General features: G+C 55.9%; 1 protein-coding gene and 1 long non-coding RNA gene across 4 annotated transcripts; one reads left to right on the forward strand and one right to left on the reverse strand.

The window, feature by feature from the left end:
- Positions 1 to 448: 448 nt before the first annotated feature.
- On the reverse strand, positions 449 to 9,097 carry LOC141952166 (uncharacterized). 2 transcript variants are annotated; one of them, XR_012631564.1, is made up of 3 exons: positions 8,323 to 9,097; positions 8,038 to 8,215; positions 449 to 7,812 (listed from the first exon to the last, which is right to left on the reverse strand). It is a non-coding gene; the product is annotated as an uncharacterized LOC141952166 (long non-coding RNA). The 2 variants fall into 2 exon arrangements; XR_012631563.1 differs by having other exon boundaries at positions 449 to 8,215.
- A 2,172-nt stretch (positions 9,098 to 11,269) lies between these two features.
- Positions 11,270 to 15,515, forward strand: NPTX1 (neuronal pentraxin 1). Of its 2 annotated transcripts, XR_012631594.1 has the most exons (6): positions 11,270 to 11,790; positions 11,905 to 12,112; positions 12,913 to 13,157; positions 13,258 to 13,437; positions 13,523 to 14,406; positions 14,761 to 15,515. XR_012631594.1 is itself a non-coding variant. In XM_074889581.1 (5 exons), the coding sequence occupies exons 1-5, from the start codon at positions 11,302 to 11,304 to the stop codon at positions 13,742 to 13,744; spliced, it is 1,344 nt and encodes a 447-aa protein (XP_074745682.1). In that variant the 5' UTR covers positions 11,270 to 11,301; the 3' UTR covers positions 13,745 to 15,515. The 2 variants fall into 2 exon arrangements, 1 of the variants encoding a protein (XP_074745682.1); XM_074889581.1 differs by having other exon boundaries at positions 13,523 to 15,515.
- The last annotated feature ends 1,347 nt before the right edge of the window (positions 15,516 to 16,862 follow it).

Genomic DNA, 16,862 nt, shown 5'->3' on the forward strand with positions numbered 1-16,862 from the left:
GCTTTGCAGCCCCCTAAAACACACACACACTCATGCTCGTAGGCAGAACTTCACCTACTGTACTTCATGCTGGGAGCTCCCTGTGTTTCAGATCACCGTATTCCAGTCCCAGTTTTATCTTTTATAAAGCTGAGCCCTGGTTTAGCAAATCTGTTCTCGATTAAAGCGGCATTGTAAAACCCTTGTTCCTAGGGAATCCAGGGAGTGGAAACACCACGTCAAGTAAGGCACATTAAGTGATGGCCTAAAAACCAAAATGCAGAAGGATTATCTTCCAGAAACACACTTGGACAAATTCTTCCACCTGTCACTCTTTCTAATGAAAAATTCTCCTATCTCAGTCTCTGGCAGTGTCCTTTGTTTTGCCTCATTCAGCCAGCTAATTCTAATTCCACTCTTGGGCAGGAAGAAAGAAAGATATGGAAAGAAGAACGTTAGTCATAAATATCAAGAGAGATTTTATCTTTAATTTTCATTAGTCAAATTCACAGGTCACCAGATGAGTCAAAGCCAGATGCAAGGGTCTGTGCCCTTAGCCAAAGGGTTACCTTTCCTAAGGCCTTAAGAGTAGGTGTTTGTCTTTATGCATATGCATGTGAACACAGACCTTCCCCATACGCAGCCTCTCAGCCGAGCGTTATTTGTACAGCCATGGCCGGGGTTGGTTTAAGCATTTAGGGGCTAACAACAAGATTTGTTTTAACACTTCAGTCAGGGGACCTTTATATCCTAAAGACAGTAGGTAAAATATTTATTAGGAAGAATATCTATTTTTAACTAAGTATGATTTCAGTTCTATTATTTATGCATGTACAGCACACAGACTTCTGCGCCTGTCTCCTCGCAGTAAATGTGAATCGAAGGCTTGAGGCTGGGAATGGGGATTGGAGCCTGGGGAGGAAGGGATCGGGAGGCAGGTGAGAAGGGGGCGGTTGATGTTATATATGCCAAGTCCAATACACATCAAAAAATGATTCATAAAATTGACTCCATCTCGTAACAGAATCCCAGTGACCTCCCTCTGCGAGGAAGAGAACCATCGAGTCTATTCCTAGCGCTGCCACGCGCTTCCGAACTCGCTGCCTTTAAACACCCCTGGGCAGGGAAGCACCGGAGTGGCCCCGGCGCTGCTGAGGAGCAGGTGTAGCATTAAACCTGTCAGGTTGGGCTTAACAGAGCACTCGTCTGACTGCTGCCAAAGGCGCTCTAGTACAAGATACCCCCTCGGGAGTAACTTCTGCTCTCCAAGCAGTTCACCTGCCGCACAGGGACCCGGGCGGTGTCTAGGAGGAACAGAAAATCAGAGGCTTCCCCCTGCCCAGACAAGAACTAGCTTGAGAAGATTAAGGAGAGTGGTTGCCTCAAACCTGACGCAGAGGAAGCCACCATAGGGCTGCTGAGTCTCACTCCAACTCATTTTGCTTCCAGAGCAGGGAATACACATCCGTACGGACGCAGTCACCCCACCCTGCTCAACACGGGGCCACCCCACAGCTTCTGCAGAGCAGCCACCCCTGTGCCCTAGGGAGGACACGAGTGTCCCTCTGAAGATCCTTTGCCGTCTGCATTCAAGTATCCCGCGGCAGACGCAGAGGAAACAGCCGGCCGCTTTATTCTAGGAGATGCAGAAAGGACTTGGAGGGGGCTGGGGACTGTGGCCAGAGCACTTTACATGCCAGTTGTTCTTAAGTGCCCCCGGCCCCTGGCACTGGTGCAACGTGCTGTTACGGACACACTCTGACTGCCTTAAAATTGGAGGAGACATAAAATGGGTGCAAAGCTGTGTCCTAGTCAGGAGTGCCCCATTAGGAATATCACAGGCATTCTTCTCTTCTCGTGGTGAAAAGGCCAGAATAAATACTAGGTCAAAAATCTCTCCTTGCCCTTTTAGTGGAACAAATGCTTTGGCATCAGGGGAAATTTTTCACCAAGGGAAAGGAGAGAGAGAAAGAAGAGGTGATGCAGCAGTTCGAAGCAGAAAACTTGGGAGTTTTGTCTTTTCTCTTTGCCACCACTGAACTATAAAAGGGCAAGTTTCTTGACAAATCAGTAGCTGTAGAGTTTCGTTAATGAGTGTATTTGACATCCTTGGATACGAGGTAGTAAAGAAGTTAGAAGTAATTTAGACTGTGAAGCAACAGCTGCATTTCACCCCAAAGGTGGCTTTAGTTCACCGACAAACGTAAAGATTTCTGCGTTCCTGCTTGCACAGGGGAGACTTAAATGACCACTCCGAAGACTGACAAAAATTGGTTGCTTAATGGAGATGTTTTTCTCATAAAGCCTGAGTGAAGCTGCACTCAATACGTTTGGGGATACGATAGATTAGATAGTTTGTAGAAGCTGTTAATAGAGTTCTCAAACCACTTCGCTATCCATCTCGATGAAAGGCGTTATATAAATGTAAGCTCATTTGTTATCATTATCTCCCTTTGTCTCTTTGCAATCTGGATAATTTGCTAGGTTATCAGGCTATGTGTGTTTAAAAACACATGATAGATGTCACCTCAGCAGATATTCACTGGTTTGCTCATTATTAAGAGCAGAAATGTTTCCTTAAACGCTCTGTAGCTATTATAGATCAGTATCAGCTCTGACTCAGCGACAAAACCACCCCAATACACCAGAAATAGAAGCCAGTGAACTCCGCTGGCTCCTTCTGAGCCTGTCAAAAGCATTCAGACCAAATGTCCTGTTTTCTGGCGTATCTTTTTGCAGTCACCTTGCCAAGCGCACCTTCCCACGGAGCCAGGCGGGACTTGACATCCCCGTCAACCAGAGCTGAACTGGCTAATAAGGAGTAATCCAGCATTTGACAGGATGTTCTAACTGCCTTCTTTTGGAGCTTGGGAATGTGACAGTTACTGCACGGCGCAGCCTTTGGAAATGCCCTGTGCAACCATGCAGAGGTTGCTTCCAAATCAGAACCACTACGGTTTGGTTTTATGATGTGCAATAAAAGAGGCAACAACCAAGAGACTTGGACCCACCCAAAACAAACTCTGAATGGAAAAATACAGCCTGGGTTAGCCCATGTAGTGTTAACAACTAACATTGCTTTAGACAGAGAAAACCAAAAATCTCTTCCTACACCTAGAAAATGTAATTACCCATGGAAACAGCATATTTCTCCAGTCCTCTTTTTACCATTCCCACAAAATCCATCAGTCAAAACCTTTTCCTTATGCCTAGGATATTTCAAACTCAGATTCCTGACACAGAGTGAGACAGTGATCACATCTATTTTCTAAGCCTTGGTGGGTTTCATGGCTGATCTGTTAGCTGCTGGAATTCAGCAGGTTTCTAAGAAATAGCGTGGCTAGTCTTGTTATAATTAATGGAAGTTATACATGAACATATGAGATGAACATATACACAAACTTCTCCTTCTGTCATTTACACTGGGGAGCATCCATACAGCTGGAAAGTAAAGGCTTTTCTACATGGTAAAATAAGCACTACATAAATACAAAGTGTGAATTTATAGTACACTAATGACTTCCCATTAAACTGCTGATCGAACAGTTAGGATGTGGCAAGAATGAGCAGCTTACTCCTCTTGCAAAGACCATGCCAAGAGCCTCTGTCCTTGGAAGCAGTGCAGCACAGCTAGCATATTCCGGATTCATGGTTTAATTTATTTTGCATTTCCCATGCAGAAAAGCCCGAAGAAGTGACAGCGTGAGGCAATCAGCCCCACAGACCACCTGCTGACAACATTATTATTGTTATTATGCACAAGTAAAGCAGGGCAGTGCTGATGGCCTCAAGTTCAGGCGGCGTTGCGATCCCAGTAGCACAAAACGCTGTAACAAATAATAAAGGAAACGTGCGCCGCTCCAGGTGTGGAGGAGCCCGGAGTTTTGCAAGTCCATCTTTCACCTCTAAAAGATACGGTGCTGCAGTCTTGGTTCAGAACCAGCTGGGAAGGCCCTTCACTGGGCTCCTGCACCTTCAGCTCAAGAAGTGCCAGCTCCACATACCAGCCAAAATGTCTCCAGCTTCTCTCACTGCCTGGAAGCAGCTTCTATGGCATTCCAGTTACCCTTAGTGTCTCTGCAGCTTCTCAAGCCTCAAATCTTGAGAAGGAATCAATAACATACCCAGCCCTAATGGCATCCGTGCCAGCAAAGAATCTTCAATGTCATAAGAGCCCCTTTCCCCCACTAAAAGCTGCACTTTAGGTAAGGGTCAGCCCTGGCAGCAGGCAAATGCAATGAATTCCTGTTGCATTACAGCATTTTTATCTATTCTGTCTTTAAAACCTTGCTGTGTTTGAACTCCGAACCGTCATGAGCACAAACACAAATTGACTTTGGCACAGACAATCAGATCTCTCACCCTCCACAAAGGACCAGAGCGTTCCTCCTCCTTGGGGAGCTCTGCCTCCCCGACCCCTCCCCACCTCTGCTCCAGCTTCCCCAGTTTGGGGGCAGGTGCCAGCACCGAGCTCCCAGCACCCTGATCCAGGCCTCGCACCTCTGCCTGCACTCCTCACCCACCGGCCCGGCCCGGACCAGCCATCCATCTGCCTTGTGCTCCCTCCGGACACCTCCTCCCCTCAGCTCCAGACACGTATTGGGTTGGCGTGGCAAGGTTTTGGTAGGGGGGGGCTCCCCCCGTGTCCGATGGAGCCAACGCCAGCTGCTCCAAGACAGACCCGCCGCTGGCCAAGGCCGAGCCCGTCAGCGACGGTGGTAGCGCCTCCGGGATAATGTATTTAAGAAGAGGGAAAAAAACCCGACTGCATTACTGTAGCAGAGAGAGGAGTGAGAATATGTGATAGAAACAACTCTGCAGGCACGGGGGTCAGTGAAGGAGGGCAGGAGGTGCTCCAGGCGCCAGAGCAGAGATTCCCCACAGCCCGTGGGGCAGCCCATGGTGGGGCGGCTGTGCCCTGCACCCAGGGAGGCCAGTGGGGGAGCAGAATCCACCTGCAGCCCGTGGGGGACCCCACACTGGAGCAGGGGGTGCCCGGAGGAGGCTGTGACCCCGTGGGAAACCCACGCTGGAGCAGGCTCCTGGCAGGAGCTGTGGCCCCGTGGAGAGAGGAGCCCAGGCTGGAGCAGGTTTTCTGGCAGCACTTGTGACCCCGCGGGGGACCCACGCTGGGGCAGCTCGGGAAGAGCTGCAGCCGTGGGAAGGACTGACGTGGGAGAAGATCGTGGAGGACTGTCTGCTGTGGGAGGGACACCGCGCTGGAGCTGGGGAGGAGTGTGAGGAGAAGGGGCAGCAGAAACAACGGGCGATGAACTGACCACGACCCCCATCCCCTGCACCCCTGTGCTGCTGTGGGGGCAGAAGGGAGAGAAATCAGGAGCAAAGCTGAGCCCGGGAAGAAGGCAGGGCTGGGGGAAGGTGTTTTTAAGATTTGGTTTTGTTTCTCATTGCCCTACTCTGATTTGATTGGTAATAAATTAAACTAATTTCCCCAAGTCAAGCCTGTTTTGCTGGTGACGGTAATTGGTGAGTGATCTCTCCCTGCCCTTATCTCGACCCACGAGCCTTTCGTTATATTTTCTCTCTCCTGGCCAGCTGAGGAGGGGAGTGATGGAGCGGCTTTGGTGGGCACCCGGCGTCCAGCCGAGGTCAACCCACCACAACACATTAACATAATAGAGCAGAGAGCGTGGGAGAAAGAGAGCAAGAGGCTGTGCAAAATAATAAATAATCATGGAAAAAACTAGGGCACCAACAGTGCTCCGGCTTTTGATGTTTCCGTCTCATCCTGCTCTGCCTTTTCTCCTGTGAAAAGGGAAGGCTGCAAGGTGGGAAGGAGCCCCAGAGCGACAGGGACACAGGGCTGTTTCTATTCAGAAGTGCTAGCAGGATTACAGATAAATATTGAAGCTATCAAAGAAGCTTAAGGGATTTAGGAACCCACTCCCCATTATTATCCTCTCCGGGGGGAGGGGAAGAGATCTTTTGCAGGGACCTACAGCAAACACCAGGACCGTGCTGATTTCTGAAACACCCCACTGGCTACGAATTTCCCCTCCTTTGTTGGACGGGGAAAAAATGACAAATGTGTTTTTTTGTAATAAATAGAGCCACAGTTTGTCACTTGCGGGTGCTTCAGTGAGAGGCCGGGCTCTGTGTAGAGCACTCGGGCAGCGCTGTGCTCCTGGAATGGACCTTCCCTCCGTTAGACCCGAGCTGTGGGCAGGAGCAGCACGTCCCATCCCACCGCCCGGGCAGGACGGGGACGTCCATGTCCTGCCCAGCAACTCGGATCCATCACGCAGCCAGCTCCCTGCTTTCTCTTACAGCAGGTAAATCCTGAGAAAGCTGAAAAATGGCTTGAGGGATGGTCTGGAAGGAAAAGCTCTTGGTTCTTCTGATGTGCGTGTGTGCAGAGAGGGGTGGAAGTTACTGTACAAATCAATTCCAAAACTGAGAGGCGGATGTGGGATGCTTTAAACCTGCCTCCATTCAAATCTGCTGCTGAAGCATCACAACAAAACTTCATTAACAAAACATGATACTGGGCCCTATTCCTCCTCCCGTCTCCCAGTCCCTGCTGTAGGATGACTTCACTGACGGTAAGGAGATTTTTAATTTGCCGGAGCGTAGACAGTGGAGAAGGAAGGATGTCTGTGATCTCTACAAAGGCATTAGCATCCTCTCCTCGGGGACTCCTGGGCTCACAGCTAATTCTCCAGGAGCCTGCACAAGTTACAGACCAGCTCCTGTCCCACAGCCCCGGGGCACAGCACGTCTCCCTTTTCCTTCTGCGCTCCCCAGGAGTCACCGTCTTCCTCACGCGTAAACTAACCCCAGATCGGTGCCTGTGGCTGGAGCGGGGAGCCGTGAGAATGGGGTAAGGCCTCTTCTGTGCTCACGTGTGGCTGCTACCCAGAGACACAGGTTAATGCTTTAAGTCTGTCCTCAAAGAAAGCATCTCAGGGCTGCGGGACCCCGTCCAGCCAGGCCTGAGCTCCCTCCCGCTCGCGGTCCAGCCCGTCGGCTTCCTGGGCAGGGAGCATCGCCCCGGTACCGAGCCCCTTCTGCAGCGCTCCCTGCAATTTCAGCTAATGCAAGATCAGTCCTCAAGCAGCTAAAATGGTTTCTCTGCTACACTTTTAAGGGAATGCTGCAGTTTTAAACCACAAATTAAATTTTTAATGAAACTTCATAACTGTTGTACCCAAATGTAATGTAATATTGATAGGAACTGTGCATCCAGCTAGCATGAGATTGCCCTAGAAAGCTTTTTAGGATGTTACGCAATATATAGCTAAATTAATTATTTGTAATGAAAGGATCTGTGTCCCTATAGCATCACTGAGACCTACTAGTACAAAGAACACACTCGTCATTCTCACTGGATGTAAATGTCGGGCAATTTAGAAGGAAAATGGCATTTGAGATGGGAACAATGAAAGAAAGGGAAGGAAAAAAGGGGAGAGAGTGAATGTGTGTGTGAGAGAGAGAGAGGGAGAGAAACAGAGAGGGAGAGATCTGCAAAGAAAGACTGCAGCAAAATGCAGCAAATTTCCAAACTCCAGTCCAAAGTGTTTGTCTGCTACAGAAGGCAATACTCCACCTTACACACACTCTACTTGTACTAGCTACACACCATGCTCAAGCTGTTCTAATGACAGCTGTAGATTTTTAGAAGGCGTAAAAAAAAGATTTTGCATATACACTATTCTGCAAACTCAACCACGGAGCAGCTCAGAGGTGTGGGCTGGTTCCGTGCGTCTTGTCTGGCTGCAGAAGGCAAAGGGCTTTGGGAAGGGTCCTGCTCCCTCCAGGCGCGGGCGCTGCACAGACCGGCATGGCAGAGATCCTGTCCTGGCTGTAGTCTCCCTGAGAACAAGCCCTTAGATTAAAAAAAAACCCCACAAAACAGCCTCATCACCACTGCCATGTCCTGCTTTAAGCACGTTGGAGACGGGGGTGTGCAGGCAGGGGCTGGAGTGGACAATCCCTCTGGGAACCTCGGAGACAACACGGGCACAACCAGCAGCTCGGCTGCGTACCCGCTAGATGCACGAACAAAAGGAGCTGGGTTTCTCGCTCGCTGAAGCCTACCCGTTACTATTTCCCATCGCAAAGCTGTCTCCATCCCATAATGGATCATATTGTTCCCACTCCGCAGAGGAGACTTAAATGCAGAATCAGCATTACCCCACAGGAGATGTTTTATGTACAGCAGGCTGCACAAACAGGAGAGGAAGCTTCCACTCCCGGCTCCCGAGGGCTCCGGCTCCTGGGATTAAAGAGATTTGTCCACTTAAGAAAAATGTCCTTTATGCACTTGTAACTCTGCTGTTCTCACACAAAGGTTAGTGTGGGACAGATCGAGTGTTTACATACCTCACCTCTGCACTGGAGAGCTGGCGGTGGCAGAGGGCACTGGGAGCCAGGGCTGCTGGTCCCTGGAGGGAGCACCCTGGGCTGTCCAAAATGATTCTCTCCATCACAAACACAAATGTGCCTGCTGGCTCCTGTTCAGAACTAAATCATCTCCAAGGGTCCTTGATCGCTGTGCTCAGCTCTTTTCAGCTACAGAGCGATAAATCAGCCAGCTACAGAGAGTGCTTTGGAAAAGGCAAGAGAAGAGTTAAAAATAATAGGGGCTCCATTATTCCATTATACCCATACAGCTCCTAAATCTACAAAAGCAATAACGGATCCTACTGCATGATTCAGTGATTCTGGGAAAGCTGAAATCTTGATCATATTTTCTAGTTCTTTCCTTGCATTAGGAGACACAGGGGTTATTTTGCTTATCTGTTGTAGTGCAGCTTTGTTGTTTTTTCCTATCTAGGTATTTATACGGTCTCCATCACCATAGTATCGGAGTGTTTATTTTATTGCACCTGTCACCTTGGTCTCGTTGCAGCATAATGTACTGTGGATGACAAAAGATTCCTGGTTAAATTGGTTCGGTGACATGAACAGCTTTGTCAATACCGTGCAAATGTTCACAGAAGTGGGTAGTACCAATTCAGCTGCCTCTCAGACCAGTTCTACACTGGTGTAATTGTATTGCCTGCAGTAACATTATTTTTGGTTTGCGTTCCTGCCTGTGGCAGAAGAATTAGACCTGCAGTCTTTTCAGCCTTCTCCACAGCATCCCTTTTCTTAAAAAAACCCCAAACCTAACCAAACAAAAACAACCCCAAAACCAAACCAGCACAGAAGGGAGACTGGTCTGCCCAGTAAAACACATCCTGCCTGTCCCCTCTGCTCCATTCCTGTCGCACTGAAACACTGTCCAGCACAGAGAGCAAACGGGAGGGAAAGGAACCAGGGCAATAAAGCCAGAAGTGAAGAACTTAGTGGAAATGCAGGTTTTTTCCCCAGAATTTCCAGAAGCAAAGCACACAGCACCAGGGGTGAGCTCCTCATGGGCTTCAGGGGGCTCTGAACCGCTGGGCGGGGCAGGATCAGCACTGGGAACCAGAAGGCTACAGGTAACAAGGCTCTGCAGTCCCCACAAGCGCTGGGACAGGTTGGATGGGAGACGGCAACGAAAGCAGGAGAGGAGCCGCGTGAAGGTGCCACGGAGGTGCTGAGCTCAGCCACAGCTCCGGCCTCCTCGGCCACCACCAGCCCGGCGCTGCCCTGGCTCCCCCGCGCCAACGGCCGTACCCAGCCACGGCAGAGACCTGGGGGTGCTGCCAGCCCTGCCAGTCCTTGTTCTACTGCACCCCACGACAACCCCAAACCTCTGGGTTTGGCCCTGAAAACGCGGTTATAGCGGTCACCCGCAGAGCAGGGCTGGACGAGGAACGGGACCTCCCGAGGGCAGCCGAGGTGCCTGTGAGAAGGAAACGCTCCGTGCCAGGGTAGTGTGTCATAAAATAAAACTCTTGCAGCTAAATAAACACCTGCATCAGAAAAGGCACCGAACTGAGTCACAGAGTCACCAGTCTGGCTGCAAGCGGCTCCGTGTGCTCCCGCTCCCGGGGAGGGCTCGGCGGGCAGAGGGGAGAGGAAAGGGGGGAAGGACCATGAAGTGGTAGTAGTTCATCTTTTGTGGATCCGTGGATGGAAAGCCTTTGCATTTTACTGACCCACTTCACTAATCAAAATTAATTGCTTCATATTTCACAGGATAACTTGGCATTATGTAAACACTCCCGCCATATGGACTGCTGCAGTGCAGGGTGGGTAGAGCAGGCACTGAGTGAACCGAGGGCCAAATTCCCCGATGGTATCACCAGAAGCACGTTTACCCGGGCACTCTGCTCCCTGCACCCCTCCGCAGTTCAGGTATTTCCTACCGCGGTGCGAGACGGCGGAGAGCAGAGAAGGGTAAAAGCAACAGGGAGCGGAGCTGGAGGAGCCGGGGCTGCGGGTCGCGCCGGGCTGAGCTCGCGGGTCTTGGCCGAGGAAGAACCGTGGGGGGAAGGCGCACGCTCGCTTCTCCGGGATTGAAGAGGAATCGGCCTCGGCTGAAGTGCTGGAGAGGAGAAAGCGGCAGATCTGAGAGCCACGAGCCAGTTCCACCAAGGACAGATCCAAATCCTCCCCGCGGGTTATTTTGTTTTCCCCGATTCAAAAGGCAGAAGTGAAGCAGCAGCTGCTCCCCGACGGCCACGACGGAGCCGGGCACCGACAGCCCTTTGCTGCGAGGACACGCGGCGACACACCCGTGTCCCCCCCCCGGAGCGCCCTGGAGCCCAGGGGTGCCTGCGGGCTCCCCCACCGTGGGAGCTGCCCTGCTGGGGACCCGGGGGTGCCCGGGGGGAGCGAGGAGACGCTTTACCGGGGGCACGGCGAGCCCGCGGGGCCCCTCCGGCGGCTGCTGCCGGCAGCGGCGGGGGAGGAGCAAACCCGGGCCCCCACGGGCACGGGCCCACGGAGAGCGCGGGGCGGCCCCTTCCACGCACGGCCCTGGGCGCACAGACGGGCGGCACCACCGGCCCCCCCGCGGCACCGCGCACACCCGCACACCTGCACACGGACACTCACACCGCACCCCCCCACACACCGTGTACAGGTGCACACGCACACGCACACCCCCCGCACACGGACACACCCGCACCCCCCCCGCTCGCTGTAGCACCCTCCACGCACCCTCCCCCGCTCCCCGCTCTCTTCCACGCGCGTCGCGCCCACTCGTTCCCACGCCCCCCCCCGCGCACACACCCCCTCGCACCCCTCCTCACCCCCCGCACACCCACTCCCGCTCCCCCCAGACCCCCCCTCGGCGCGGCCGGGATTCCACGCTCCGTGACGTCAGGCCGGGCGGCCCCGCCCCGGGCGCTATAAGAGGGGCCGCGTGCCGCAGTGGGCCCGGCGGAGAGCGGCGGCCCCAGCCCCAGCGCCAGCCCCAGCGCAGCCATGGCCGCGGGGCCCCCCGGCACCCGCCGCCTTCCTCCCCCCCCGCCGCTCCTCCTCCTCCTGGCGCTGCTGTCGCTGCTCTGCCTGCGCGGCCGCGGGCAGGGCTTCGGGCAGACGCGCTTCATCTGCACCTCGGTGCCGCTGGACGGCGACGTGTGCGCTGCCTCCGCGCCGGGCAGCGGCTCCTCGGCCGAGGAGCTGAAGAGCAGCGTGCTGCAGCTGCGGGAGACGGTGCTGCAGCAGAAGGAGACCATCATGAACCAGAAGGAGACGATCCGGGAGCTGACGGCCAAGCTGGGCCGCTGCGAGAGCCAGAGCACGGCGGAGGCGCTGCCCGGCGAGGCCAAGGCCGGCGGGGCGGGCAGGAAGGCGGCCGCCCCCCCCTCCAAAAACACCATGGGGGACCTGTCGCGGGCCCCCGCCGCCGAGACGCTCAGCCAGCTCGGGCAGACGCTGCAGTCCCTCAAAACGCGGCTGGAGAACCTGGAGGTACCGCGCCCCGTCCCCCCGGGGAGGGGGGGGGGGGGGTCCCCGCGCCCCGCTGCGGGCAGCGCGGCGGCGGGGCGGGCGGTGACAGCCCGCTCCTGTGCTCGCCCCCCGCAGCAGTTCAGCCGGATGAATTCCTCCGGCCAGAGCAGCAGCCTCCGGGACGTCCTGCAGAACAAGATCGACGACCTGGAGAAGCAGGTGCTGTCGCGGGTGAACAGCCTGGAGGAGGGCAAGTTCGGCCCCAGGAACGACTCCGAGGAGCGCGGCAAGATCGAGAGCACCCTCACGTCGCTGCACCAGCGCATCAGCGACCTGGAGAAAGGTACCGGGACCCCCCCCCCGTCCCATCCCGGTGACCCCCGTCCCGGAGAGCCCCCCCCACCTGACGCCGCCGGCCGTGCCCGCCGCTCCCCTCTCCGCGCTGCGGGGCGGGATGCTGAGCGGCTCTGCCGAGCCCGGCCTGCTCCCCCCGCGTGGAGCGGTCCCTGTCCCTGTCCCTGTCCCTGTCCCTTTCCTTCCCGCCCCCCCCTCCCGGAGCGGTCCCCGTCCTTTTCCTTCCCCCCGCCGTGGAGCGGTCCCTGTCCCGCTCCTTCCCACCGCTGGAGCGGTCCCTGTCCCTCTCCTTCTCCCACCCCCGCGGAGCGGTCCGTGTCCCTTTCCTCCCCCCGCCCCCCCCCCCGTGGAGTTGTCCCCTTCCCCCCCGCCGTGGACCAGTCCCTTTCCACCCCCCCGTGGAGCGGTCCTGTCCCTTTCCTTCCCCCCCCACCCCTGGAGCTGTCCCTGTCCCATTCCTTCTCCCCCGTGGAGCGGTCCCTGTCCCTTTCCCCCCCCCCCCCCCCCCGAGCTGTCCCTGTCCCATTCCTTCCCCCTCCGTGGAGTGGTCCCTTTTCCCCCTGTAGCCAGGAGGGTGCCCGCGGGCCCGGCCGCAGGAGCCGGGGATGCTCCGGGCACTGCCCGGGGAGGGGCAGATTAAGGAGCCGCGCAGCACGGGAGGGATTTTGCTCCTCTCTGCCATCTCAAGGCCCATTACATAACGGCGAGGAGGGGACGGGGACACCCCCAAAGCGGGCAGAGAGGGGGTCCGGCCGGAGCCCACCGCCCCTCTGCCCACCCCCTGCCCAGGCCAGAAGGACAACCGGCCCCCGGACAGGTTCCAGCTCACCTTCCCGCTGCGCACCAACTACATGTACGCCAAGGTGAAGAAGAGCCTGCCCGAGATGTACGCCTTCAGCGTCTGCATGTGGATGAAGTCCAACGCCTCCCCCGGCATGGGCACCCCCTTTTCCTACGCTGTGCCTGGGCAGGCTAACGAGCTGGTGCTCATCGAGTGGGGCAACAACCCCATGGAGATCCTCATCAATGACAAGGTACGGCGCTGGGGAGCAGGGAGGGTGCTGAGCCTGGAGGGGGAAGCATGGGGGACTCCCTCAGTGCCCACCACCCTGACCTGCCCCCTCACGCCCGCAGGTGGCCAAGCTGCCCTTTGTCATCAACGACGGCAAGTGGCACCACATCTGCGTCACCTGGACCACGCGGGACGGTGTCTGGGAGGCCTACCAGGACGGGACGCAGACCGGCAGCGGCGAGAACCTGGCACCCTACCACCCCATCAAACCCCAGGGGGTCCTGGTCCTGGGCCAGGAGCAGGTAAGGGCTTGGTGGGGACGGGCGTGGGGTGGAGGGGGTGTCCCTGCTTGGCTAGGTGCCCCTGGTGATGGTGGCCCTTCCACAGGACACGCTGGGCGGCGGGTTCGACGCCACACAGGCCTTCGTGGGGGAGCTGGCCCACTTCAACGTGTGGGACAGGAAGCTGAGCCCCGGCGAGGTGTACGGCCTGGCCACCTGCAGCTCCAAGGCGCTCGCCGGCAACGTCATCGCCTGGGCCGAGGCCAACATCGACATCTACGGCGGGGCCACTAAGTGGACTTTCGAGGCCTGTCGCCAGCTCAACTAGGGCCACGGACAAGTGAAAGAAACCTCCTCATCGGGTTCTTTTCTTTCTTTTTTTTTTTTTTTTGCGCAAAAACAACCGAGAACGAAGCCACCCGTCTTGTCCCGAGGAGCGGGGATGCCCTGGCAGCGGGGCCACCCGCCCCTGGAGCCCCACGACCCTCCGGTTTCTGTCTTGCCAACGTCCTTCAACGCCTGCGTGCCTTGGCCTGGCGCGGCTGCGCCCCCCTCCCGCTCCCCCCCGGCCCCCCGGGCCCGGCCCCCGCTTTGCCGATGCCTCCCCCCCGCCGGGGTGGCCCCGCTTTCTCCGGGCACCAGCGCCTTAAAAGGCTGCGGGGCCCAGACCAGAGCCCCCCGCCTTGGGGCTCCTCGCCCCCCAGCCTGAAGCCCCCCCGGAGCCAGGGGAGGGTTGCAACATCCCCCCCCCACGCGGTTGCGCTCCCTCCCGGGAGCCGGGGGTGCGGCAGCGGCCAGGACTCCGAGGAGGGGGTGACCCCCCTGCCCTGTTCTCACCCCCCTTCCCGGGCGAGCCCTGTTGCCCCCTTCCCCGTCCAGCGCCGCTCCCGAGCACCACAGCCATAGCCCCGGGCTGCGGCGGGCACTGGGACGGGACCCCCCCGGATGGGACCCCCCTGCCGGCCCTGCTCCCCGACCTGCCGCACTCAGGTACGTCCCCCCCCCGGCCCCGCCGCCTGCAGCCCCCCGAGGCCTCCTACGTGCCGTAGCTGGTGAAAAAATAGCCTTTACCATCCCCTGGAAGTTTAGCTACCACTGAAAAGTCTGAAGCCTTTCTGCTTTTGATAATACACTATGTTGTTTCTCTTACTGTAAAGGGAAGTTTATTACCAATAAAAAAAGGGTATTTTTATGAAGATAAAAAAATATAGAATTAAGCAGTGCTCCCTGAGAAAAAAAGTACTTTGAGATTCTGCAGGAAAAAAAGAGATAAAGAAGCGTATTTTGAAATAATAGATGCATTTTGTATGGTTTCCTTTTCTAAACTCCTGGTTTGTACTACAGATCGCAGAAATCACCCCCCAGCCCCCCCCCACTGACCCCCGAGGGCCACCCTGGGCGGCAGTGGAGGATGAGGCAGAGAATTCACACAGGGCTCCAGAGCCTCCCTGACCAACTCCAAAGATGTGGCAAAGAGATCTGCAGAGCGGAGGGGCCCGTACGGAGCCGGGCAAGGCCAAGGTCGCCCCTGGGCAGGAGCACAGAGCTGGCCCAGCCACCGCCGCCTCGGGACACGCGCACCCCCCGGCTCGAGAGACCTTCAGACGAACTGTGGCTCAGGGCAGCGTATTTTAAACCGTGCTCTTTTTAAAAAAAACACAAACAAAAAACCAACCAACCATCGTGAGTTAATTTAAGTTCCTCCTAAGAACCTGTTCGCATCAGCAAAGCGAGAAGCACAACCTGCTGAGAAGAACAAGACCACTGAAAAGGTTCAGCTACAGCCCCAGGTGCGTCGGATTTGCCAAAAACAAAAAAGGGTGTGATGTCAACACAATGTATATAGTGTATAGTAGGGGAGAGAATAAATGTATCTTAATTTGTCATTATTTTGCTAACCAAAGCTGTACATTTTTCCTATTACTTGCTCTCTGTCCCCTTTGGGTTTTGAATGGGTTAAGATATACTACGCATCCAGTCCGCATCAGCAGTTCTGAAAATGCACTGTTTCTACTGATACTCATGCTTTTTCCATTTTATTGCCGAGATTACATGAATTGTTGACTTTATTTTTACACAATAAAGAGTGAAGAAAGACACTGGATTCTCTTCAATGTGTCAGCTCCCTGGGCAGCCCGTGCTCGGGAGCCGATCTTCCTGCACAGGAAGGTTTTGCCTGCACAAAGTGGGAATTTCTGCCCGCTTCCCCTCGGAGCCTGCTCAGGCACCCCCTGAGCCTCGGCCATACCTGCCAGGCTCTCTCCTTCTTCTGCATTCGACCACATCTTTCCCTGGTTTATGCAACACCATCATACAAATTGATTTATGTTTTTTTTTCCCCCCAAGACACAGGCTGGAAGCTCAGCTCCCTCCGGCTGCCTGCGCCGGGCTGGCAGGGACAGTGACACCCCAATCCCGTCAGCTCCCTGCAGCCAACGTCCCGGGGCGGGCAGGACCGAGCGGCTCCTGCTCGCTCCCGAGGGCAGATCTGAGCGCAGGGGTGACGCGGGAGCACCTGGCTGGGAGGGCGGCGTGGCTGGAGGCCACCCCTGTGTCCCAGGCGTGGGGACTCGGCGGCGATGTGCTGTAATTGTTATTTAACTCAGTAATCGCTACAAATTCCCACTTGTTACACATCCGCTGCAGAACTGACTCGCCAGATAAATTGCTTTTAGCATCAAAGATAGAAGTAGGGAAACTATTATTTACTCCTTGGAACCAGCCAGAACCAATTTCCCCTGATACGCCCCCGCCCCATAACTGCCCCCATCCCACTGCAGCCGGGACCGGGAGCTGTACGGGGCCAGTTCAGTCCCGTTGCCCTGGGCACCACGCAGCCCTCGGTGACACTGTCACTCTGTCACTCCCCTTCCCTCCTCTGTAGGAGCAAGGACATGGTGACCCAGCCCGGAGGGACACAGCTGGCAGAGCCCTCGCTGCTGCCGCACCGGTGGCCAGCGAGTCTCAGACCCCGGGGGCTGGCGAGGGCCATGGCCAGGGTCCTGCAACTGCCTGTGCTGCATCTTCCCAAGCAACATCCACAGCTCTAACGACAACAACAACATCTCAGCAACATCTGCAGCCTGTAACAGCATCCCTGAGCGGTCACTGGCCACCTCCCGCATCTCTGACTGCCACCCCCGGGGGCCCCTCCTTCACCCAGTGCCTGCCGCCCTGACAACCTCTCTTCCTTTGGAGGGTTTGCTCCTGGGAGGGCTCCAGGCCCTTTTCAGGATGTCTCAAGCCCCAGCCACGGTGACATGGCATCCAGGGCAAGAGGGAGGATGCCTCCAGCCACGCTGAGGGTCTGGAGACCCGGCGGGTTTTCCCGTGCCACCAGCCAGAAGCAGAATTCCAGGTGTTGGGTACCCGTGGCTGGGGGTGGTCAGCATCGGGAATCCTCTGGGGGCAAGAGGTAAAATGACACATCAAAACTATTCCAGGGC

The sequence above is a fragment of the Strix uralensis genome, chromosome 19 (genome assembly GCF_047716275.1).
Source record: "Strix uralensis isolate ZFMK-TIS-50842 chromosome 19, bStrUra1, whole genome shotgun sequence".
Classification (NCBI taxonomy): domain Eukaryota; kingdom Metazoa; phylum Chordata; class Aves; order Strigiformes; family Strigidae; genus Strix; species Strix uralensis.

What these genes read in the sequence shown, in the direction of transcription:
- NPTX1 (XM_074889581.1), top strand. Translation starts at nt 11,302, where the DNA reads ATGGCCGCGGGGCCCCCCGGCACCCGCCGCCTTCCTCCCCCCCCGCCG. An exon ending in CATCAGCGACCTGGAGAAAG is followed by an intron (nt 12,113 to 12,912) that starts GTACCGGGACCC and finishes CCCCCTGCCCAG; the next exon opens with GCCAGAAGGACAACCGGCCC. An exon ending in AGATCCTCATCAATGACAAG is followed by an intron (nt 13,158 to 13,257) that starts GTACGGCGCTGG and finishes TCACGCCCGCAG; the next exon opens with GTGGCCAAGCTGCCCTTTGT.